A 24,171-nucleotide genomic window follows, 5' to 3' on the forward strand; every position below is an offset into this window, starting at 1 on the left:
TTTAAAGATGAACTTTAACCAACTCGCCCAAGTGTCCCTGTTAAACCACTAAGTGGGTTAAGCGTAGCCCCCCCCTCCCCCAAGATTTTGCACTTTTTTTTGCCTTAAAGGGGTCATCAAGCACCCCCTGGACTTGAAAAAACACATCCTGCGGAAAGCTGACACGGCTATGAACTGCTCAGCCAAATATTGCAGTCGTGCGCGCCACGTGAAGGCTGCAAGCGGAGTGCGAAGTTGCTGTTTTTTCAGGCGCCCTCTTTTAAAACAGATGCCAGTTCTCACTCTCGCCGGTGGGCAGAGCGCCTGCCGGTTGACGTCGTGTATCTGCTTCTCCGCGTCGCAAAAGACATAGCATCCTCACTAGCTGATAGCCGTCATAAATCGAGAGCGGCGTTCCATGGCCTCCGAGATGGAGGGCACGCGGCGGGTTTCTCTCCGGCCGTCCCAATCGCCGCGCTAAAAAGCGAACATCGCGTCGCGCGCCTGGCTACCGTGAGATGGCGCACTCACTTGGGATTCCGTAGGATTCCGTCGGCAGCGGAGACCGCGGCAGAAAGCAGAGCGCGCGGGACTACAGCGTGCGCATGTTTTTTTTTTCTGCGTACGAGCAAGCATTGCCGCCATGATTTTCTGGATGCACTGAAGGCAAATATTTTTTTTTCTGTTACTGCATATATTTTGGTCCAATTTACAGAGAAAAGCACGCCAGCTGCTGAATTTTCCTGATATAAATTATTGTAAGGAGGGATCAATTCGTCTGTGGTAGTGTTACTTTTTTTTTCATTACGGTCCGTTTTGTCTCGGCGCAAAATACCTTGATTTGAGAAATATACAGGGGCGTTCTAGCATTCCTCCTTTCCGGAGACGTGTATGGGTGAAAACTGGGTTAATTTTCGTCGTTGAATCATATTGCCCTCCTATCGTGACACGTCGTTTTACTATTTGATCGCGTACGGATATTTAGTTGGTCAACCGAAGCACGGTTACGCTCTAGATAACCGAGTGTCCTGGTGATGTCACTGAAGTAAGATGATAAGTAATTTTGCCGGAATATTGTTGAAGGCTTCGATTAGCCGACCTACATTTACTCCACACGTCGTTCACAATGAAAGTGCCCGAGTTGTCATCGCCTCCTTTTTCGTCATACGGATTTTGCTTACGTTTTGGTAGCACAATTGCAATATCAGTATCGTGTTCATTTACTGTGCTCTCGACTGCATCCAAATCAATCGATCATAAATGAACAAAACGCGCCTGTAACCAGTCCGTGGTCGTCGCAGAACCGGCGACTTTCAGTCTAGACCACGGCCTTGACGTATGGCGACCGCCTGCAACCTCCTCCCTGTCTCCTGCGGAGCGACGGGAGGTAATTGGAAAGGGAAACTGGGGAAGCCTCGTGGGCGAGTGCGAAGCATTGTGCACTGTGCGAGCGCGGCTTTCGCGTCAGACTTGATGGCGCCGGCAACATCGCGAGGAGAGAGCATGACGATTGCTGATGCCGAGTACCGAGTTTGGTCGGCTGAGCGTTCCCCTGCAGCGTGCGCTCGACCTTATTTCTCTGTAACGCGCCCATGCTGCGGCGCTTGCGCGGTTTTTTATCTTGCGTGCTTGTGTCGCTGGCGTTCTGCGTAAAGAAGACAAAATTTTGGCGTGGAAGTGGAAATGAATGTTTGATTCAATAGCAGTGATTTATTAATTGAAGCTGCAGACTACTTACGGCTATATAACTGAAACTCTGTCAGTGCTGTATTTTTGTTGTCGTTGTTAGAGAAAATGCTGTGAGGTCCTGTGTCTGTCATAGCGTAGTTCAGCGCAAAAAACAGGCAACAGACGAGTGAGAGGACAAGGACACAGCGCATTCTTCCAACTAAAGTTTATTGGATTGGAACGCATGTATATATACACACAGGGAAAGCAAGAAAAGAAAAACCAGGAAGTAAAAACCGAAAGGTGAAAAGAAGAAAAGTGCCGATAAGTCACACACGTGTGCCAACACCGCCCCCCTTCCCATGTCTCGCCAAAAACAAAAGCTCTTTGTCAGAAAGATGCAAGGAAGGCGTGCTTACGCATGCGTCCCCAGACCGTTTAATTTCCTCAGCCTCGATGATATCCCTCACCCTTTGGTCCCGACTGCGTGCAAGGACCGCAGTGTTATCAAAGAGTTATCACCGGCGGAATGACGTGTCTTTGTTGAAAGTTAAAAGGCAAGCAAAGAAACTCTGCGAGAACATAGGTTTGGAAAGTTTGGCTCGCAGTATTGAAAGGTGCAAGAAATGTTCGTTAGACTTGTTCTTTTCGGCAAAGACCCACAAGGAAGGGTGCCCATTAAGTCATTATTTCGGAACGAGGTTCGTGGCAGAAGCTTGTGGCGTCGTTTTTGTTAGAGAGCCTGCGATTGCTGAAAATTTCTGATCCTTTCTTGATCAAAAACGCCGATGATGTCATTGATTTTTTGAAACCCAGTATGTCCCTTGCCGCTTTTTCCATTGACGTGAAGGATTTGTTTTATTCAATTCCTCACAAAGATCTGTTACATTGTGTCGAAGACGCCATAGATGACTATGGTGCTGTATCATTTTCTGGAAAGTTGGGTATTTCCGTGGCGGGTTTTTTGGATCTTCTTACACTGTACCTTAAGTCAACCTTTTCTGCCTGGGCTGGTGATGTGTTTTTGCAATGTCAGGGCATCTGTATAGGGTCGTGCATTGCTCCGATCCTTAGCGACCTGTTCTTGGCCCGCATTGATAGGAAACTGGAAAACCAGTTACAAGGGGCTAGCGTTGTGAAAGTTTTCCGGTATGTGGACGATTTTTTTATTTTTCACTCGGCAGATTTGGCAGGTTGCGAACAAAATGCCATGTCTATCTTGAAGGTCTTCCAGGACGAGCTCCAACCCCTTGAGGCCACATATGAGCTCCCTGAAGGTGACACCATCAAGTTTCTAGACTTGAGGCTGTTTTTTTCGGGACATCACACCTGTTGGTGGTATGAGCCTCGTGCTCAGAAGCCATTGCTGCCCTTCTCGTCGGGCCACTCGAAGCTGGTGAAAAGGGCAATAGCGCACTCGGCCTTGCAGAAGGCCCTGTGCAAGTCGTGTCACCACGAGGTGGATGACGCCTTTCTGGAGCAGGTGTCCCGCCTTAGGGTCGCAGGTTACACGCCGGACGTGGTGTCGTCTGTGACTGAAGGCTTGCTTAGGGATGTCAGGGACCCCAGGAGGAAGGAGGAGCGCAGAGCGAGATGGAGGGCGCAGGATAAGAAGAAGACAGCTGTGGTGCCTTATGTGCATGATGTCTCGCACAGGCTTAAGAAAATCGGGGAAAGCGCTGGGGTTCGCGTTGGTTTTTTCGGCCCCTGAAAGCTTTCGGGCTTGTGCAGTTCGACCTCTCGGATGAAAGAAAAAAGAGGCTGCACCACAGACCATAAGCGAAAGTTCGTTCCATGCGTTCAAGGCGTTGTGTACGCCGTCCCTCTGACGTGTGGTAGAAAGTACGTGGGTCAGACGGGACGTTGCCTGAACAAGAGGCTCCGTGAGCACTACTACAGCGTCCAAACGACAGTATCGGGGCACCTCGGCATCCACGTGCGGGATTGTGAGTGTAGGCCCCTCTTTGATAACACTGCGGTCCTTGCACGCAGTCGGGACCAAAGGGTGAGGGAAATCATCGAGGCTGAGGAAATTAAACGGTCTGGGGACGCATGCGTAAGCACGCCTTCCTTGCATCTTTCTGACAAAGAGCTTTTGTTTTTGGCGAGACATGGGAAGGGGGGCGGTTTTGGCACACGTGTGTGACTTATCGGCACTTTTCTTCTTTTCACCTTTCGGTTTTTACTTCCTGGTTTTTTTTCTTCTTTACTTGCTTTCCCTGTGTGTATATATACATGCGTCCCAATCCAATAAACTTTAGTTGGAAGAATGCGCTGTGTCCTTGTCCTCTCACTCGTCTGTTGCCTGTTTTTTGTGCTGAACTACGTTATGACTGACTCTGTTCCAACTCGCCCAACAAGCAACGTTGCTAAGTTACAGTCCTGTGTCTTCTCTTTTATTTCAGGAATATGGCATACTGCTGCGTACCCTTCTCCAAGTGAAGGCCACAATCTGCCACTTTAGTCTGTGCGGATAATGCTTCCTTTATGCCGATGTCACTTTTTTACTTCTTTACGCTGCTGTGACGGCATTCACCTGTTATACAATGCCTGTAAAGCATTCCCTATAGAAGGAAGTGCCTGCAAGTTGTTAATAAAGGAAATATAAACAGAGTGTTCATGGAAAATTTGAGTGCTGCTGTACGTGTGTTTTCATTTCGCTGTATGTTGTTACACCGAAATAAAAAATGCACAAAGGAAGCAAGCACCGATACCTGCTTTTTGCGATACTGCTTCCAAACGGACTGCTTCCGTCGCAGGTCTTAAATCTAGCTTACAACATTATCAACATATCTATTGTGGGCTCGGGGCCAGTGGTCAACCAAAGTCCTCAGAGAACACGTAGGGGACAAGAAAAACACGCTTAATTTACGAAGGCCCGGCAACGACTGATCGGTCTTTAGCGGCAGGGCGAGCGTGAGCCCGGAGCGTCATCACGCCAAGCCTCATCATCGTTCTTTTTTTTTTCTCCTCCTTCGCTAGCGCCCCCATACTATACAGCCCGCAAATTTCGAAGTATAGTAAGTTTCTAGCACATGCGGATCTCTTGCAGAGGCATCGCTTTTCTAAGAGCTCTAATAAAGGCGGCGCAAATCTACAGCAAAAAAAAAGCCCATTTGAGAATCGAAAGGCCCCGGCATTGACTTGGCCTCTCGTACACCTTGACGATACATTTCCAACTCAGCACGAGGTTAATAAAAGCACAAAACCATTTCTTTCCTCGCCACATGCAAACTGCGCCAACAGCGCGGCAGCTTTTCCGATCCCAAGTAAGTGCGCCGCGGTGCGGAGAAAAGAGTGCGCCACGCCCACCTCGGGAAATACGCTCTCTCCGTGCGATTGGGACGGCCGGAGAAAAACCCGCCGCGCGCCCGCCATCTCGAAGGCCATGGGCGTTCATATCAGATGCGCTTCTTGCCACGGGGTGCCGCCACTTGTCGGCGCCACACTTCTCAGTCCTGCTAACTTTACACGGTAGCCACACTCACGCACACGAATCATAGCGGGAGAGCGATTACATTTCACGACGCGCTTTCATGCAATTTCTTTCCCCAGTGCCATCCCTCCCGGTGTAACTTCCAGTGCGCTTGTCGGAGCGAGAAAAGGGAAAAAGCGCTGAAGGCGTGCACCAAACCCCCATAACTTCGCTCGTTCTTGACGGATTCGAGAAATTTTTGCGGCAATCGATTCGGGAGGCAGTAAACTCCAATACTGAGGTCATTAGATTATTACTCGGAAAAGTAGTTCATGACCCCTTTAAAACCAGATTATCTTCTCTTTTTTTGTGAACCACACTTAGCTAAGGAGTAAAAGAATTTACAGTGTACGGCCTTTACCTCGGGGTCGGCATTGAGCTCAGCCCTGGCAATCTGACGCAGCTTGTGGAGGCGCAGCCAGTCCTGGAGGTCGTCCTCGGTGGGCGAGTTGTCCTCCTCCGAGGACGACGTGTCGCTGAGCAGCACATTCTTGAGCCAGCGCCGGCTCTTCTTGACGCTGTCGAAGTTGTACAGCTTCATCTTCTCAGCGCGCCGGTCCGTCTCCGACTGGGTGGTGCTCTCGCCTCCACCGCCGTTGAGCACGTCGCCGTCCTCGTCGATGTCCGACAAGCTCTCGGCCTCCGTGTCCTCGGCGTCGTCATTGAGGGGTGTCGAGAAGTAATTGTGGATGAAGCTGATGAAGTTGTCGAGCTTGACGGCCCGCTCGATGCGCTGCAGGTGCAGAGGCTTGGCCAACACGGGCGACTGGTCGTCTGCAGCGGATGTTGATGGCTCGTCTCCTCCACCGCCTCCTGCCGCACGGCTAGTGGCCATGACTGAGCCTGCCGGAAGCACGGAAAATGCAAAATATTTACATGAACGCCTGTAATAATAACAATAGCTGTTGGGGTTCTACGTCCCAAAACCATGTTATGATTATGAGGCAAGCCGTACTGGATGGCTCCGGAAATACTGACCATCTGATGCTCTTTATCTCATCATCAGCCTGTCTACACCCACTGCAGGGCAAAGGCCTCTCCCATGTTCCGCCAATCAACCCGGTCCTGTGCTTTCTGCTGCCACGTTATACCTACAATCTCATCTACCCACCTAACTTTCTGTCTCCCCCTCACACGTCTGCCATCTCTTGGAATTCAGTCAGTTACCCTTAATGACCACCGGTTATGCTGCCGACGTGCTATGTGCCCAGCCCATATCCATTTCTTCTTCTTGATTTCAACTATGATATCCTTAACCCCCGTTTGTTCCCTGACCCACTCTGCTCTCTTCCTGCCTCTTAAGGTTACACCTATCATTTTCCTTTCCATCGCTCGCTGCGTCGTCCTCAATTTAAGTTGAACCCTCTTTGTAAGTCTCCAGGTTTCTGCTCCGTAGGTAAGTACCGGTAAGATGCAGCTGTTATATACCTTCCTCTTGAGGGATAGTGGTAGATTACCACTCATGATTTGATAATGCTTGCCGAATGAGCCCCAACCCATCCTTATTCTTCTAGTTATTTCACTCTCATGGTTCGGCTCCGCGGTTACTACCTGTCCTAAGTAGACGTACTCCTTTACAACTTCCAGTGTCTCGCCATCTATCGCAAAGCGCTGTTCTCTGCCAAGATTGTTCCACATTACTTTAGTTTTATGCATATTAATTTTCAGACCTACTCTTCTACTTTCCGTATCCAGTTCAGTAATCATGAGCTGTAATTCGTCTCCCGCGTTGCTCATCAATGCAATGTCATCAGCGAATCGCAGGTTACTGCGATGTTCTTTAACATGCGCCTAAATCTAGACACACGGGCCTCAATCGTTCTGCCTCCATCGAAATGCAATTGCCACAGCCGGCATTCAATCCCGCGACCTTTGGGCCAGCAGTCAGGTACCATAACCACTAGAGCACCGTGGCGAGTACATGAATGCCTGCGCTTAATGTGCCAAAAAAAAATTTTATTATGAAACACTCTGTAGTGGGCGACTCTAGACTAATTTTGACCAACTTGTGTTCTTTAACGTGCACCTCCGAATTTAACTACACAGATATTCCTTGCATTTCAACCCTATCAAAGATGCGGCTGCCGCGGCAAAGCACCTAACCTGCACTATGTCCAAAGATGTTAGCCCTCAAATGTCTCGAAGTTTTCAGACGTTTCTTGTAACGCCAACATCTTCTCACCTCTCTCTCTGTACAAAGTACGAGTTACAGTAGAACCTCAATAAATAAAAGTAGCATCTGACAATTCGTGAACACGTGGCGCCGCTGGAGCCAACATTTCGACAAGCGGACTTGCCTTCTTGCAGCCTTGAAGAAGACAAGTCCGCTTGTCAAAATGTTGGTTCCACACCCTGTGTTCACGAATTTTTCATTCTTGTAACATCCAATATTTCGTTATAAGCATACCGTCTACGCTGTAATAGCAGCAACACAATTTCTAATGACTTTGCCCTACTACGGTGGTCTAGTTGTTACGGCACTCGACTGCTGACCCGAAGGTCGCGGGATCGGATCCCGGCCGCGGCGGCTGCATTTTCGATGGAGGCGAAATGTCTGAGGTCCGTGTACTTAGGTTTAGGTGCACGTTAAAGAACCCCAGGTGGTCGAAATTTCCGGAGCCCTCCACTACGGCATCCCTCATAATCATGTCGTGGTTTTGGGACGTTAAACCCCAGATATTATTATTAATTTCTAATGACTTTTGCTATATATGTGGGTTCACTACTGTGCTGCCTGCTACATAATGTCCTGAACAAAGTGGTGTGAAGCTGAGAAGTGGTGAAGTGGAACACCAAACGTGCTGGTGGCCTTGTCACTACCATGAGGGATAACACACACATGAGAGAGTTCGAGTTGCCAGCACCAGCAAATGTTTGCACAAGGTAGAATGGTTTCGTTCACACTATGTTTGTGCTCTCATCTTCAAAGATGAATGCTATCCGACTTGGGTACCACAAAGAGGTCATCCACACATTGTTCTAAGCCTAAGTGAAAAGATGAAGGCAACAGTGCAATGCACCACCATATGCAATGTCCCCTGCAGGGAAAGAGCCTCTCCTAGCAAGTGCTACTCAAGCATACCAATGGTTAGTCAAAGCTCGACACAATGAACACGGACATAGCATACTAAACCTGCAATGGTCCTTGCCAACATCAGCATCCAACACATACTACTAATTCCGGATATAGCGAAGGCATTATTGCCTTGTCTTCGTAAGTTTCACTATCCAGAGTTCATTCTCCAAATTCTGGCATGTATATTTGCCTATGTTTAACCCCATGGGCAGCCCTTTTCCTTGTGTTTATTTGCTTCGCGGCTCCCAGTTATTATTCAACACCTGATGCATGAGACCACTTGTCATCCATGTATGTATTTCCCAATTCTAACAGCGTGTTCCTTGAGCTGATGAGGTAATATGAATAAACTAATAAGAGAACGATTAAAAATGGGCAATGACCAAAAAAGTTCGTAAGATCAAAGATGTTCTGGCTCCTGAACAGGAGCCTTGTTCACAATAAAGATGAATGCGGATACGCAACGAAGATGCAGGCGGAAATAAACTAATAAATTAAGATGCTGAATGCAACTTTGGTATAACGAGGCTTGACTAAGTTTTTTTTTCCCTCAGCTGGATCATTAGTTAGACACCCTCGCCCTACAATCCACACTTGTACTTTCCGTCATTTCCAAGCATCAAGCCCATTCAGTGCTTGACACAACAACGCGGATGCATGAAGGAATGCTTGCATCCCCAACTTGCCTATATCTTTGCCAGCCACGCATGCCGCACAGATATGGCCTGCCATAAGCGTCAGCTCACAGTCATAAAACAAGGAACAACAGTAACGTAGCCAGAAATTTTTTTCTGGGGGGTTTCAACCATGCTTTACATATGCCCGTGCGTGCATTTGTGTGTGCATGTATATCTACATATGCAAAGTTGCAAAATTTTCGAGGGGGGGTTGCCCCTCCCCAACTACACTCCTGATGGACAAAGGCAAGCAGAAATTCCTAAATTAACAGTAGTTAGAATTTTATGTCCCAAAACCACAATATGATTACGAGAGATGTCGTAGTGTAGGGCTCCGGAAATTTCTACCACTTTTAACGTGCACCTCAATCCAAGCACTTCGCCTGCATCGAAATGTTGCTGGGATTCGATACCGCGATCTTCAGGTCAGCAGTAATTCCTGATCAGGCTTTCAAGGGCAGCACTTTCTTCCTACTTTCGTCAGTAAGCCAGATGTGTGCAGTGACATTATTAGCTTCAAACAGCGGCACGGTATAGATCGCTATAAATCACTAGATTGTGTAGCAGTCGTCAATACACATTGAAAAAAATGTTTAATTCTGGTCAGGCATGTCAAAACAGTTTTGTATAGTTCTTGTGCGCAATGGCATTTCTTTTTTAGTAGCAAGCAATTTAGAAAACAAATCCCTGGTTGTGTTGTTTGCCTTTAAAGCAAAGCTTTACAATCCCCGATAGTTGAGCGATGAGTTAGGAACAAACGAACAATTCATGTCCAATCTTTAAGACATGATAACCTGTGCTGTTAACTGCAGTTTTTAATTCAACCTTTTCACGCAGGTTAACTGTACAGCACACATCTAAATAGATGTTATGACACCGTACCCACGCTAAGCTGCAGACACTGTTCAAGAGTGCGAAAAAAAAAGAGTTTAGATTTCCAGTTTTTGTTCAATTTCTCGTGTTACAACTGTGCGTACAGTGACATTAACATGGTGACACTGACATGGGCAGCAAGATAAAAACACGATCTCGAAACACCATGTGCTAACGAGTGCGTTCTTTGAAAGCTTAGAATAACAGAGAGCTGAGCTAGTTGGTAGGTATTCATGTTTTTTTTTAAAAGACAGGGCGTGCAAACACGGACACAAGAGAGAAGTCAAGACACCATCGCGGTGTTTAAAATACGCGATCATAGTCGCTCCGTGGTTGCCGCAACCGAAAAAAATAAAAAAAAAGAACTGCGAGATCGCACAAGCCAACGCAAGCACACACACACCGAAAAACCACGACACAGACAGGCATGTCTTGCCTCGCCCCGAAAACGTTTTTCTCTCTTTTTTTTTTTTTTGCATCTCGCGTAGTCTTCCCAAACCAGGCAGCACGCGTAACACGATGAGCCAACGATCGAAGTCTTTTTTTGTGCGTGCGTGAAAGACACGGGCAGCGTAAGAACGCACGCGAAATCCCCGTAAATTGATTTGCCGCGTAACATCCGTTCCGCAAACGTCGCGACAAGAATCCCTACAAATACCTGGCTTCTATTTTTTCTTTTTGACTTTGATCTAACCGGTAGGTGAAAGCGCTGCACCTTACTTAACGCTCTCGCCTATCGCCAAAAGGTGTTCGCGCACTGTAATTAACGTGCAAGACGAAGACGCTCAGTCGCGGTAGAAGTGCACGAAAACGAACGGCATTTCACCCGAGAGTTCTGTGTCACCGGCCTCGCCTAGCAACGATCGTAACACACCGCACACCGGCTGTGTCTTTTCCCGTTGCAGGGGTGACCCTCACGAGTACGATGCGACTCCGAGCCGGCTGAATCTTTAAGCAACGCGAAGGTTATCAAACGACACAACTGAACGTAATGAAAGGAAAATCTCTAGACGAGTTCGGAAGGTTTGTCCAGGGTGTCGCGAGGAACGCACATGTTTTCATTGGTGCGAATGGGAAACGAGGATAACCCCCCTCCCTTTTCTGATTCGTAAAAAAAACACCCGTGTTACAGTTCCGAGCTTCACGGGTTCGGTATCAGCGCGAATAACACACCCGTCTAGGCCTACGCGGAGTCCAATCGAGGTGCTAAAAAAGAAACGGGCCCTCCCTGCGAAGGGCCAGGACTGGTTGCGGTACCAGCAGCGGTTAAATCGAAGCACTGGGGGTTTGGACCGGTGTTTTGCTGCGGTGATGGTTGGGGGGGCATGCGTTTTGGGATCGAGCAGGTTTCACTTTTCAAAGGAGACGGGGTCCGAGAGGTTTTAGCCCTTACCTGCTCGCTCCGAGTAGCGATGGCTTCCGGAAGGCCATGGAATCGCGCCGTACGACTGGCGTTGCGCACAAAATGGCGATGTGGTGATTCGCAGATGCGGTGCGAAAAGGGTCCCATGACTCCCCTCGCCTTCGCTTCGGTAGCGCCGGACCGAGCACACGCCATATCCATTTTTAGCCTCGAACCCCTAAACAAAACACGAAAAAGACTTTGTACTCGCCCGAGTCAAATTGCGGTAAATGAAACTTTTAGCACGAGCGATTAATTTTTGTACGAAGTTGTTGAACTGTTAATTTTAAATTTAAATTTTGAGCAGACGAACTTTTGAATAATTGTCGCTACGCAGCGCTCGCGCTGCATAGCCTCAAGCGCAAAACACCACAATTGTAAAAATAACGAAAGCAGTAATTAAATACTTAGTAAATAAATTAATAACAATAAAGCAATGATGTTGTATAAAACAAACAACTAATTGAAGATACGTTTGTTTGATTACAACTTTTTTTTCATTTTTATAACATGGACAAGTTACGCAACCGTTTGGTACGAAGCAAAGAGGGTACGCATATATTAATTTTTGTTTTCTTTGGTTCGAAGTACATTGCGCAGTGCTGTCGTCTAGGGTTGATTTACAAATACGTATAACTACACTCAAAATATCCTACAAGTAATCAGTCGTGCTCTAATTTTTTATTTCACGCTGTGTTTTAAATACGCTTTATTTTTCTTGTTAAGCCTTTATAGACATAGAAGGGCGTCTGGTATCGAGAGTTTACAAATATAACAAAATCACGTGTGCCCCGGCGGCCATTGGTGAGATCCCCGTTGATGCTGCGAGTCGTAGGACGCGGTGCAATCCTTCGGCGAGGTGGGAAGGTCACCTTTATTTAACCGTACTCGTGTTCTAAGCACGGAAAGTAACAGGTTTGCTAAAGAGTAACGTATATCTCGGCATCAATCGAGAGTTCGCACCGACAAAAGCGGCTCGGGTGAGTACAGACAGTGAAATGCTTTTCTTCTGCGACCCTCCTCTTTTTTTTTATTTTTTTTTTTTTGTTAGGCGCAACAGGCTTCTACCATGCCTGTCTCGCTAACCCTAACGCCACTGTAGCGTGTGTACCCCAAGGCCGCCCCGTTTCTAATTTTATCGTCGTGCAGGCTCTTATAACGACTCAGCGCATCTTCCGTTGCCGTGCCGACGGTGGTTACAAGCGGTACCTCTTTAAAAGTCTGCAAATCTTTATATTGGCAGTAAAACATGAGTCGCCGCTTTGTGCGAGCAGCCGATGTGCCCAGCTTTTCGTCTGACTGTCCAATTGCAAGATCTTACTAGCGTTACCGTGCTAAGCCTAACCACGCTATTCTACAATATTTTAACTGGTGAGCACCGTTTGCAATATGGTTTTGGCGCGCTCATGGCTTGCCAGAACATTCTACACCACGCTGTACGTTGAGCGATGCCCGCCAAACGCTCGAGAATTCACGTGATGTCCATCTTTCGGGACCAAAACCGCTGTACGCTGTGGTGCGGATAACATCCAACTGATCCAAGAATTCTCGAGCGTCTGCTTAGCCGTATATTGATTCCCCACCCTGACGTCACAGATTTTCGCGATCTAATAGTAATGACCCCCCCCCCCCCGTTCTTTTGTCTCGTCGTTGGCAGAAATGACGTCACGCGTCTACGTCGGACGCCTCAACTACGAAGTTCGGGAGCGAGATCTGGAGCGCTTCTTCAAGGGCTTCGGTCGCATCCGCGAGATCAGCATCAAGAACGGCTTCGGCTTTGTGGTGAGTTTTTGAGTCGTTTTTGACCTACAAAGACGTAAATTTGAAAAGTGGGACGCCGTACCTTTGCATCGTTTTTTGACTGACAGCGCCATCTGCTTGCATTTCAAGCCTTTTGTTGACCGCGTTTTAACCGATCTCGTATCGTGAATTTATGTTCAAAGTCGTGAAAAAGCAGCCTTCAAAACGGTGCTTGCAATAAACATTATGGCTCGCTTGCTTTTGTTTTTGCATGACAGACGATCAAACACCTGGTCACTTAATCGAAAACGCAAAATATCCAGGACGAAAGAAGGTACACAGGACCAGTGGCGGCCCCGTGTACCTTTTTTATCTGTCGGGCCACACGCATGTTGCAAGTCATGTTGAGCGCAGCTGTACTCTTTGAGTGACATGGAAGTCTCGTTTTAGCAAAGGATCTTGTTAATACTGTCTGTGATGAGCTCACAAATCATCTTTCGGGTCCAACTGACGCTGCCGGAAACCATTGTGCTGATGTAATCGCTCTCCAGCCTGTCGTGTTCACGCATCTGAAGGCAGCAGCACTCACTTTTTGCATCCAAACCTCAACGCAGGAGTTCGACGATCACAGAGATGCGGACGACGCTGTTTACGAGCTGAACGGGAAGGAGCTACTCGGGGACCGGTAAGTAATCTTAATTTCTGTGCAACTGATAAGATGTGTCAGTTTTAAGGCTGTTACTGGTTACCGGTAATGATAACCGCTAACCAGTTACCTTTCAGGCGACTTCTATCTGTAACGCGAATGCTAGTTACATGCCAGTCACTAGTGCAGGGTGTAAACCACATCCTATTAAGGGGTGAGGGGGGGGGGGTAATTCATGTTAGGCAGGGTGACGTTTTTATTTCTCGGCCTTTTACCCATTCCCCATGTGTAATCGGCTAGAAGCCCAATTTGTGTGCTTTCGCATATGAACAGCCCTGACGAAGTGTATCTCTGCTTGACAAAGAGCGCCAATTGCCCTAGCCTCCCTATTGTTGTGCTTGTACTGTGTCTTGCCTAATGTAGTTGCTATCATAACACTAACGATAATTTTCTCCCTTTTTTATTTCAGGGTCTCTGTAGAGCTGGCTCGTGGAATCCGGCGTGGAGCAGACTACTATCGCTCACGTGCTGCATCCAGGTCCCCGCCAAGGCGCCGGTTGGTAGTCCCTCATTGACGTTCAAGTGCTGCATTTGTCGCTTAGCATTGCATGATCGCCCTGCTGTAGGGGCTTCCCAATACATTTCATTCTATGGGAGCTAGGCCAGCACTGACTGAGCAAGGTAACAGGCAGGAAAACTGAGCACTGAGAAACCGTAATATAACGAACACGGACATAACGAATTATTGGTTATAACGAAGTGAAGAATAGCATCGGTAATGGCTACAGTGGTTCGAATGTACGCTTGTAACGAATTTTGAGATTAGCGAAGGTATTTTTGTGTCAAATGCGACTATGTTATAATGAGGTTTCAGTGTAGCCTCTGCAGTGGTGCTTCTTAAGGAAATGTTGCATTTGCACAGAGGGCACACCTTTGTGGGCCTTACAGCTCAGTCTTGCCTCGTCGGCACCGTGGCAGAGTTCTGTGATGACTTATCTTTCGGGACCAACTCTTTGTGCTGGAAAACTGGTGCCAACGTTCTGAAAGAACTCTCTCCACAGTGCCTCGTTTATAACTTTTTTCACACTCTGAAAGACATGGCAACTGCACTCGCCAGCGTAATCTTTGAACTTTGCATGCAATCTCTGGCATGAGGTAGCTTTCAGGAAACACGTGGCTTGCTTCGTGTTCTAATGTTATACCTTTATATCTCTTTGGCCTTCATGAGCTGTGCTTTTTACTTTTTTTTTTTTTTCCCCAGCTATGGCCCACCAACAAGAACAGAGTACCAGCTGACAGTTGAGAACTTGAGCAGCCGTGTGAGCTGGCAGGTGAGGCATCCTATGAGTTCGTGTAACTGTTTTTTGCGCACATTTTCTAATGCTAGAATTTTGGCCAACTGTGGACACCTTATAAATGTCTTTTCAGGCTAGGTTAGGTAAGTGGGAGGTTGCGCAGCCTTTGGTAATGGCACTTACAAATGCATTTAGCCGCGACTTGGATGACCTCCGGAATATTTCATTTTGCCGTAGCTGTGATCGCGCTTCCAGATGAGAGCCGCAGAAAACATGCAACTGTAATGCGTTGCGATCTGTAGCTTATCTGCGCCAGTACTTCGACAAGGCTATAGACAGTTTCCAACAGTCTGCAGAATGCAGTTAAGTACAAGCCAACGTTACTGGATGGGGACAGTTGGAAAACTCGACTCGCGCGAGGAGGCGGCCGCAGATCGCCGCCCATTCCAGGTGTCGCTGGCATCGCTTTGCGACCACGTCACGTGACCCTCTCCACAGCCGGCGGAGCAGACGAAGCAGCAACGCGAAACACGTCGCGTGAACAGGGCGCAAAACGATCGCAGCGCTCGCACTTTTTCGGAGACAGCAAGCGGCCACGCTGCTTCCATGGCAATCCCATGCAGTTTTCCAACTGCCTCCACCTAGTAACGTTGGTACAAGCATACAGCCGTGAAGAGATCATTTCAGCAAGCGTGCCTTTTGCAGTGATTCCGTCAATTTTTCTGCTTTATTTTGCGCTTGGTTTTAGCCGTCCAGAACTAGCATCTCGCATACACTTAGCACAGCTCTTCAATAAGGCTTTAGCTTTGATAGTAGCTGGGATAGCGGGAACTCTCATTGCTCCATCAAAGCTGTAGCGTGGGACGTTCTCTAAAGTAGAACCCAATCAGCTGCCACCGATAGCTGCTAAAGGCTTTCCTTGGGCACAATCTTGTACGCTTTCTATAATAGAATGTTTGTACTCTCCACAAGATTGGCCGAGGCTCATGTAAACGTTGCGAACAAGAGGTCTTGGCTCGAACCTCGGCCAATAGCGTGTGGCAGACAAGAATGTTCAATTATTGAATGCTTGCAGAATTGCAGCCTCAAGTTGGTTTTTAGTGACATAACAGCACGACAGAGGTTACGCTATACTCGCAGCAACTTTTCTTGGCAATGACGGAAAGGCTGCGCGGGCGGAGCTACTGAACAGGACTGCTGCTCCGCGGAGTAGTCAGTTTCCGCGCGCGTTTCGAATTTAGTTTTGGCTTGTGGACCTTCCGTACCTCCTATGACGGCCATTTGATTATTCGAGCGGCAGTCACGAGCTCCCTCGGCGAGTCAGAAAAGCTGGAGGGTGACGAGCTCTCACCTGAAGACACAGACGCCATTTTGACTGTGAGGTGCACGTAGAAGGTGCGACGTTTTCACAGGTGCAAAAACGCGAAATGACACTGCATAAAGCAAAACAAATATGAATATCTTCGTGGTGTGCGCTGACCCTCTCTTCAAACAGCGCCCTGTAGCAAATGTTTTTTTATTCTCACGCAGAAAACACTGGTGCAATTGTGGGACTATAATCTTCAGCGGTAGCACACACGTAGTTCGGCTCTCTAGCCTTCCCTTCATTGCCAAGAAAAGTTGTCTGCGAGTATAGTAGCAGGGAAAGGTGTTTTAGGATTGGGGTGCACATGCAAGTCTTGCTTTTTGAAGCTGGTTTAACAAGGCACAGTTATTTAGGCGGCACTTTTTGGTGGAGGCTAAGTTCTAAGCTTTTCTGTCGCCTTGTGACGAAGAGACTCCAATAACGGGCCGTGTGTGTGTTCTGTTCTCGCACTGCTCAGAGGGGGAGCGAGCCTTTGTGCGCCCCGCGGATCGGTGCGGCAGGCTTCCCTCCTTAACCCCCCTTGAGCTGAAGGCTTGATGAGAGCGCCCCCCCATCCTGGTGTGGAGGACCGGTAAAGCGTGGTGGACCCCCCCTTCCTCCTAGGGTGTTTGCGGTGGACCAACCGCTCGGAGGGACCGTGGCAGCCTTCTTCGTCGTCGTACTCGACTGGCTTTAAAATGCAAATGGGGGCGTAGGCATATGTCGTTGCCTCTGAAAAAAAAAAAACATGATGAGGGGGCTTACCGTAGATGACGGCCACCGGGGGCGTCGTCTTTCTCTGATTGGGCGACTGCGCGGCCTGGCCTTTGGACCCTCTGCCACGGATGGAGAGAAGAGAGCCCCCCCTTTTGTGGGAATGGCCTGCGGCCCCCCTCCTCCTGCCTGGTGTGGCATTACCCTCGTGTGAAGGGCTTGGCTCGGTGTTCTTGGCTGCGTCCCCCACCCCCTGCCTTGGTTGTCTGGGCCTGGGTTCGTGGGGTGGTGCCAGGTAAATCACGTACGACGCCTTCCACCTTTTCGCAAACAAACAAAAACAGTACGCATCACCTTCCAAATTTGTGCCTGCGCGAACAGCCTCCTCCTCCTCCAGCCGTGGACATCGGGGGCCGGCGGCGATGGTTCTTCTTTCTTGCAGCTTTCCAGCCTTGGAGATCCTGGTGGCCACGTCGCATTGTTTCTTTGTTATGGACTGCACCGAGTGACAGATCTTGTTTCAGTGTGTGGAGCGTGCAAACCACTTGCTATTTCTGCCACAGGCTACGTTCACATCAGTGCCCTGCAACGCTTGACCGCCAAATTCAGTCATATGCCAGCACGTATCTCAAGTACATATTCTGGCTGATTTGTTGCTTCCCCACTGTGGCAGCTTACCGACCACGATGTATCATTGCTAAGCAGGTTCACTATGCAGCCACAGCAGTTGCATTTCTGCGTGGGCGAAATCCAGTGCACATTGAAGAACCCTAGCTGGCCAGAATTAAGTTTATCGCATTGTGGCTTTGGCACCCAAACCTTGAAATTACTTTCCACGTTCTAGTGGATGGAGCCTGTGACAGATAGTTATACATAACCCTTTTACATGTTGCTCTGGTGCCTGATGCACATTCAAGGTTCCCGTTTGTTGTTTGGGGTGTTGTTTCTTTGTGGTTTGGCACTTGCAAGTGGCCTTCTAATCTAGCTGTGTGTAACCTTGTCGTCCGTTTCTTTTTCTTCCCTGCAAAGGACCTGAAAGACTACATGCGGCAAGCTGGCGAGGTGACCTACGCAGATGCCCATCGCCTCCGCCGCAACGAAGGGTACGACTTGTTTCCACACCCCGGAGTGCTCGTGTTGCAGCCAGGTGCTCGCTGGAGGCTCATGTCGTTGCTTACCTGTTGTTTTTGCAGAGTTGTCGAGTTCGCCACATACTCTGACATGAAGAATGCACTGGACAAGTTGGACAACACTGACCTGAGCGGACGGCGAATCCGCCTCATTGAAGAGAAGAGGTTTGTAAAGCACCCTTGACGATATGCATAGTCAATCTGGCTGCGCTTCCTGAACCAGTTCGTGCTTCGGATCATTGCAAATGGAAGTCAATTGCTGCAGTCAACGGCTGTCAGACAAATCTGCATTTGTATCAGAAGGGCATATGTTTGCTGTTCTTTATCGCTTTTGCCACCCTCTATTTTGTAGCTGCTGTCTGGGAAGCGTTCTAAGAGATAAACCATGCGATTGAAAGCGACTTGGCACCCTGCAAGCGTCTAACGTGTTCCAGCAATTAGGGGTGTCGAATGTGTAACTAATTGCTAGATCTCGTTGCCAGATATTCACATTTGCACATATGTGGTGCTGAGCTTTGCTGCCTGCTGCCGACAAGCAGTATGCACAACTGCACATGCGCATGTGAGCACAGGAGAAGCTTTACCTAGTGTTGATCTTGCCTTGCACTTAGCTAAACCAAGGACAAAGACTGGTGAACCGGTGCAGGAAGTGCTGCCAAATCAAATGGGCCTATCGTAAATGCGCAGTCTGTGCTGACAGATTGCTTGGTGTCTGTCTTTCTGTAGGCGCAGCAGGTCCCGTTCTCGTTCACGCTCCCGTTCTAGGCGCCGCCGCAGCCCAACCAGGTCTCGTTCAAGGAGCCGTCGCCGTAGCCGTTCCCGCAGCCCGGTCAAGCGCAGGTCTCGCTCCCGTTCTAGGTCCAGGAGCGCCAGCCGCCGTGGACGCAGTCGATCAAGGTTTGTTTGTCCTAACACATTTGTGGCATCTTGCGAGGTACTGGGGAAGAGGCTAGATATCATTGATGACTACCTCGACTTGTATGCCCATGAGGAGCGGTGTTTAAAGTCTCACAACTTAAGGGCCTGTACCTTACCACAGAATATGGAATACTATTTAGTTTGTTCTGTGTTGTTGCACTTCATGCTGCCCACCCGCGTGGGGGGGCACCGCCCACAGCACAAAGTGTGACATCTCGAAATGGCCAGTCAAGGAGAAACAACAAAGTATTCCGTATTTGATGGTATGGTATAAGCCTCTTGCTGTCCATTTTGTATTGCTGCGCACAACTCTACTTTGCAAGGTTGCAACACAGTTATGCCTTATCGACACTGGTACAGAGTTCTGTGATGACTTTATCTTTCGGGTCCAATTCTTCGTGCCGGAAAACTGGTGCCAACGTTCTGAAAGAACTCTTACCACAGTGCTTTCTTCACTGTTGCTTTGTTGTCTGAAGAATGGCAGCCATTCTCATCGGCACAATTCTTTTAACTGCACAGGTCCAGGAGTGCCAAGCGACGAAGCCACTCCCGGTCGCCTGTCAAGCGCCGTTCACGGTCCGCTTCCCACTCTCGTTCGCGCTCCCGGAGCCCGCCTCCGAAGCGACGCGCCTCCCGATCAGCCAGCCGGTCGCGCTCACGGTCCCACTCCAAGTCGAAATCAAAGTCCAAGAGCAAGTCCCGCAGCCGCAGCAAGTCGCCAGAGACCAACAACCGCCACCACTCGGCTTCTCGCTCCCGCTCCAGGTCCCATTCCAGGTCCCGATCCAAGTCTCCGGTCAAGAACAACGGGGACAACTCCAACGACAGCAGTTGAAGCGGCATGCGGCACTGCCATTCACTTTTGCACAACTAATCGATGGGCAGGCCTTGCTTGCTCTCTTGCCATTGTCCTCGCTTCCTCTTCATGTTCTCAGGGCCTCCCTTACACCTGTCCTGGACTCTGTATATAGTACTACCTTGTGACCTGTATATTTTCATTTACTGGCATGTAATAAAACCATCATGTATGTCACACTATGAATGGCTACCTGGAATTTTTTTCAGTGCAGCAAAATAAGTTTTCCAGAATGGAGCAGTTGAGCCATGTGCTGCAATCCTCTTTCATCATTTGCTGCCGTTTTTGTAGTGGGGCGGAACTTTGCGGGTTGATTCGGTACAATGGGGCTCGCCAGAATATAAAAATCCTACCACAGCGTTCCGCGACTTTCCCGCTAGGGGAAAGGCGTATGCCCCGTGAAACAAAAGGGCGGATTCCTGTGAGGAAACGAAAGATTTCCCGTTAAAGTACGGCAGTAATGAACTTAGTCCATTTGCAGATTTACCACCACTGAAGAATAAGATGCGGCCGTTACAGGCGCGTGTGCCGTTAGCTCTCCGCTGGACATTACGTGGCAGCGTCTGGAATGAGGGCAAGCCACATCCGTTCCATCAAGCTTGCTGCAGAGGCTGTGCCCCCTTGCTACGCCACTGCTATGGGCGTATCGTTGAAGCTAGCTGGCTCAGTCAAGTGGTGCCGCTAGTCGGGATGACTTCGTCGGTGCGGCAGTGAAGCCGATGTCTCTCAAGTTGCGCATGAATGAGGTGAAGTGATTTGTCCGCTGAAGAAATCCGATGACAAAATGAGACTGCAAGGGTATGCCACCGCTTCAACAGCGATCAAGTACATGTTACCGTACTGAAAGAACCTGGTCTGCAACTTCGCGGAATCTTGAGAATTCCATGGACTGCCATACTAGCCAGTCTATGGATCATAAGCAAAGAAAAAATTTTTATTTCAACGAAAATAAAATACGTGAAACTGAAGCTTCCTGGTTTGGTCATGTCATGTGGGCTTCCGGTTTTCGATGCTAGCTAATGTGGAAAGCCAGATGAGAATGGAGTTGCACGCCGTGCACGCGATTGAGTCAGATATATGTGCGTATGTTACTCTCCAGGACACGGAAATGCCTTGCATGTCTAGCTTCCACACTGTGCATGACTGTGGGCAGTCACATATGGTTGATTTCAGCGCACACAATATCGACAAAGTTGGCAAAGAAAGGCGCTCTTGGATGCAGGCGTAAGATCGACCGAAAAATGAGTGCGTTCCAACTTTCCGTTCCCGACAGTGCCACTGTGCTGGCGTTCACAGCGTCCGATGTCTAACCACCACAGATCCACGGTAGATTTGATGACGGCAAGACGAGGCGCCGCCACCCCAAAATTCCAGCAACAGTTTCTCGTGACGTCACAGGTCACTTCTCTTCATGCACGCGCAACAGCTGGGAACAGTAGCGCACGTAGACCTTTTCATGGAACAGAGGGCGCACTTCCTTTTTGGACTGTGGCACATGAGTACAAACATAGAGTTAATATTAACTCTATGAGTACAAAGGCTGACGTTGCTGCCTCGGCAGTGCGTTTTTTGGGGGTCACACACACATTTACGTGCACAGCCTAGAGGGAATTATGGCGGCGGCCATTCACCAGTTTCATCTGCGTAGAAGCTAGGAATCTCGAAGGTAATGCTTTCGTACACTGCGAGCGCCAAAAATGTGTCATGGTCGGCATGTTGTAGACACCACCTACTGCAAAAACGAGGTTGCAACGTTCCTGCAGGTGACGAGTTCCTGTTTTTGAGGTTGGATAGTGCTCAGGGACTCGCACACAAAAAAGCAAAATTAAAAGTGATCCGTTAAAATAAGCACGACAGCTCGATCAAGCGAGGTTTCTGAGATTTTACATTACAGCCTCCGAGATCGTCAACCAACCTCTTGCGTGTTCGTACTAATTCGCAGGTCATACAAATAGCGCAGCTACACGCTACGACACGCACTTTTCGAAACTTGCCGCAGTTGTTTATCAAGCACCTTGCAGCTCCTTTTTTCTTGCTCTTTTCTTTTTGTCAGGTGACACCTGTGACGTAGGCAGACGTCCGTGACGTCACGGCTCTGTTTGCGTTCTAGAAAGAATCGACAGAGCCGGAGGTGTTTGTTGCGTACTGTCGAGAAGGCCTATGGTTAGCAAACTGCAGCGCTGATTATTTTCGCATCGCGAAGACCCGGTAAGTACTGCACTGCTTTCCAACGAACCGCTGTCTCACCGCGTCTAACGCAAACGTGGCTTCGTTAACCATTACTGATTACAGCGGCCAAATCGGCGACGCATATTTCGAGAAGGCTTAGGAGGGTCGCCCTCTCGTGTGTTGTTTTTGAGGGCCTCCTTTTTAAACTAACGACGCTGCATGCATATTTGTCGGTGGCCGCTTTTGCGCCTTCCATAGCGTGGCTCGTTCCCTTAGAAACCAGCGGTTTAAGTGACGTTAAACTTGTACTTTTGCGCAGTTTGGAACAATTCAATCGTAATTGTTTCCTTCGTCCTCGCTTGTTTCTCCATTCTTGCCTTGGCATATTCGACGCAAATATTAACCTTTAACGAAGCATAAGTTGTAGTGCTTGCTCACAACAACCGAAATTACGTGTCCAAACTCGCCTGGGGACGCGAAAAGTGCAAATTAACGTTTCCTGGAAAGCCAGGTATGGTTGCTAATTTTGCCATCAACGTAGTCGCACCGATGTGAGGAGGTTTGGAGTGAGGGTATCTTCCTTTTTTTCTTTTTTATTTGTCCCGTCTACTTGGCCTAGCGACGCGAATAGCTTGCCAGATCTCAATAGGAAAGAAACCTGAACAGCTGGCGAAAGTGCTCCTCCTGGAAAAATACCGGCCGAACGAGACAAAATAAAAATGGCCGCTAGCCGCGTTCTAATCGCCAGGCCCGCCCGCGCCGCCATGAAACGAAAAAAAAAAAAATCCAGTCGGCGAAAAAAGCAAAATGCAGCAGCTGCTATCAGGTGCTTGTTTTCCTGTTAACGCGTTGCGCCGCGTAGACTTGCTGAATGCGTTGACGTCGAAAGGGACCCGACTTGGTAGTTCTTTTTTACTGCGCCGTCTCCGAACTGCTGGCGTCTTTTTGACTCTTCGAGTCGTCGTTGTTAATTGAGCTTGTTCGCTAATTAAGAGGCACGTTCTGTTTTCGTTTTTGTCAGAGAAGAAACGAGACAACCATGACTACGAGGGTGTTCATAGGGCACCTCAGCTATCAGGTGCGCGAGAAGGACGTGGATCGCTTCTTCAAGGGTTACGGACGCGTCGGAGACATACACCTCAAGAACGGCTTCGGATTTGTGGTGAGTCTCGACGGCATTCCGTGCTTTCGCCATCTGCCGCCTTTCCTTTCCTTTTTTTTTTCTTTCTCTTTGAGCAATAAGAGTATAGTTTTTATTGCGTCATCGTGTTGAAAACCGTCGACGTTGGAACGAGAGCGCCGGTGGCGCCATATTGGAGCATTGACCTGTAATAACAAATGCGCGAGGATTACTGAAGGAAATGACGGTATTCACGCGTACCTGCCAGCTTGAAAAAAAATATTGTTTTCAGCACAATAACATAACGGACCATAATGGGCAGCTTTAGAATAGCGTACACAAAGCTTTGCGTTAGCGTTTGTCACCACTGTGCCTGCATCATACGCTATCCTCCTGGGTATCCACGTTAAGTGATAGGAATGGCATATTGTACTCAACGAATGCAGTCTCTGTGTACCTTATCCTGAAACAGCCTTAGTCTTTGTCCGCCAGGGTGGTACAGTTTACAATGCTCGGCTGCTGACTCGAAGGTCGCTGGTTCGATCCAGACCGAGGCGATCACATTTCAGTAGAGGCGAAATGCTAGAGGCCTGTGTACTGTGTGATGTGAGTGCACGTTAATGAACACTGCATGGTCGAAATTTCCGGAGCCCTCCACTACGGCATGCCTTCGTAATCATATCGCGGTTTTTGCACTTAAAACCCCAGATATAACGTTTCGTTTTTAACATCGAAAATACATGTGCTACACATTGTGGTTGAAGGTAGCTGCGGAAAGACACCACTGGTGCGGCACGTTCTCATGTTTTGTCTCTGGTGTTTGCAAATGGGAAACGTAATCAGATTAAGAACACTGCTGGTAGCCACGTATTAAACTGGTTGTCGGTGCCGAGAGGTTGAGCACGTTTGCTGGCACACAGCTCACGGATCTCTGTCGGCGGCGGCCACCATTTTTTCAGGAGTTTGAAGACCACAGAGATGCCGATGATGCCATCAAGGATCTCAACGGCAAGGAGCTGCTTGGCGAAAGGTGTGTTGAGTGGCCGGCAATGTCTCGGAAATGCTTCATCATTATGAAAGATAGGCAT

General features: G+C 48.6%; 3 protein-coding genes across 7 annotated transcripts in view; 2 read left to right on the forward strand and 1 right to left on the reverse strand.

The window, feature by feature from the left end:
- Positions 1–24,171, reverse strand: part of LOC119401932 (chromatin-remodeling ATPase INO80-like) — a 255,790-nt gene that overhangs the window by 88,159 nt on the left and 143,460 nt on the right.
- Positions 11,910–24,171, forward strand: part of LOC119401935 (serine/arginine-rich splicing factor 5) — a 164,071-nt gene continuing 151,809 nt past the window's right edge. The window contains exons 1-9 of one of the 3 annotated variants that reach the window (XM_037668959.2): positions 11,910–12,130; positions 12,808–12,932; positions 13,505–13,575; positions 14,006–14,092; positions 14,798–14,867; positions 17,920–17,993; positions 18,084–18,185; positions 18,747–18,917; positions 19,458–19,715. In XM_037668959.2, coding sequence (XP_037524887.2) covers positions 12,810–12,932; positions 13,505–13,575; positions 14,006–14,092; positions 14,798–14,867; positions 17,920–17,993; positions 18,084–18,185; positions 18,747–18,917; positions 19,458–19,715 — 956 coding nt within the window. In that variant the 5' untranslated portion in view covers positions 11,910–12,130; positions 12,808–12,809. The remainder of the gene's footprint in view (positions 12,131–12,807; positions 12,933–13,504; positions 13,576–14,005; positions 14,093–14,797; positions 14,868–17,919; positions 17,994–18,083; positions 18,186–18,746; positions 18,918–19,457; positions 19,716–24,171) is intronic. The other 2 variants (XM_049418456.1, XM_049418457.1) reach the window with 2 other exon arrangements.
- Positions 21,876–24,171, forward strand: part of LOC119401936 (serine/arginine-rich splicing factor 5) — a 168,421-nt gene continuing 166,125 nt past the window's right edge. For 2 of the 3 annotated variants that reach the window (XM_037668961.2, XM_037668964.2), the window contains exons 1-3: positions 21,895–22,002; positions 22,985–23,125; positions 24,043–24,113. In XM_037668961.2, the coding sequence (XP_037524889.1) occupies positions 23,003–23,125; positions 24,043–24,113 (194 nt within the window). In that variant the 5' untranslated portion in view covers positions 21,895–22,002; positions 22,985–23,002. Of the gene's footprint in view, positions 22,003–22,984; positions 23,126–24,042; positions 24,114–24,171 lie in introns of all 3 variants that reach the window. The other variant, XM_049418459.1, reaches the window with a different exon arrangement.

Source organism: Rhipicephalus sanguineus, chromosome 8 (genome assembly GCF_013339695.2).
Source record: "Rhipicephalus sanguineus isolate Rsan-2018 chromosome 8, BIME_Rsan_1.4, whole genome shotgun sequence".
Taxonomy (NCBI): domain Eukaryota; kingdom Metazoa; phylum Arthropoda; class Arachnida; order Ixodida; family Ixodidae; genus Rhipicephalus; species Rhipicephalus sanguineus.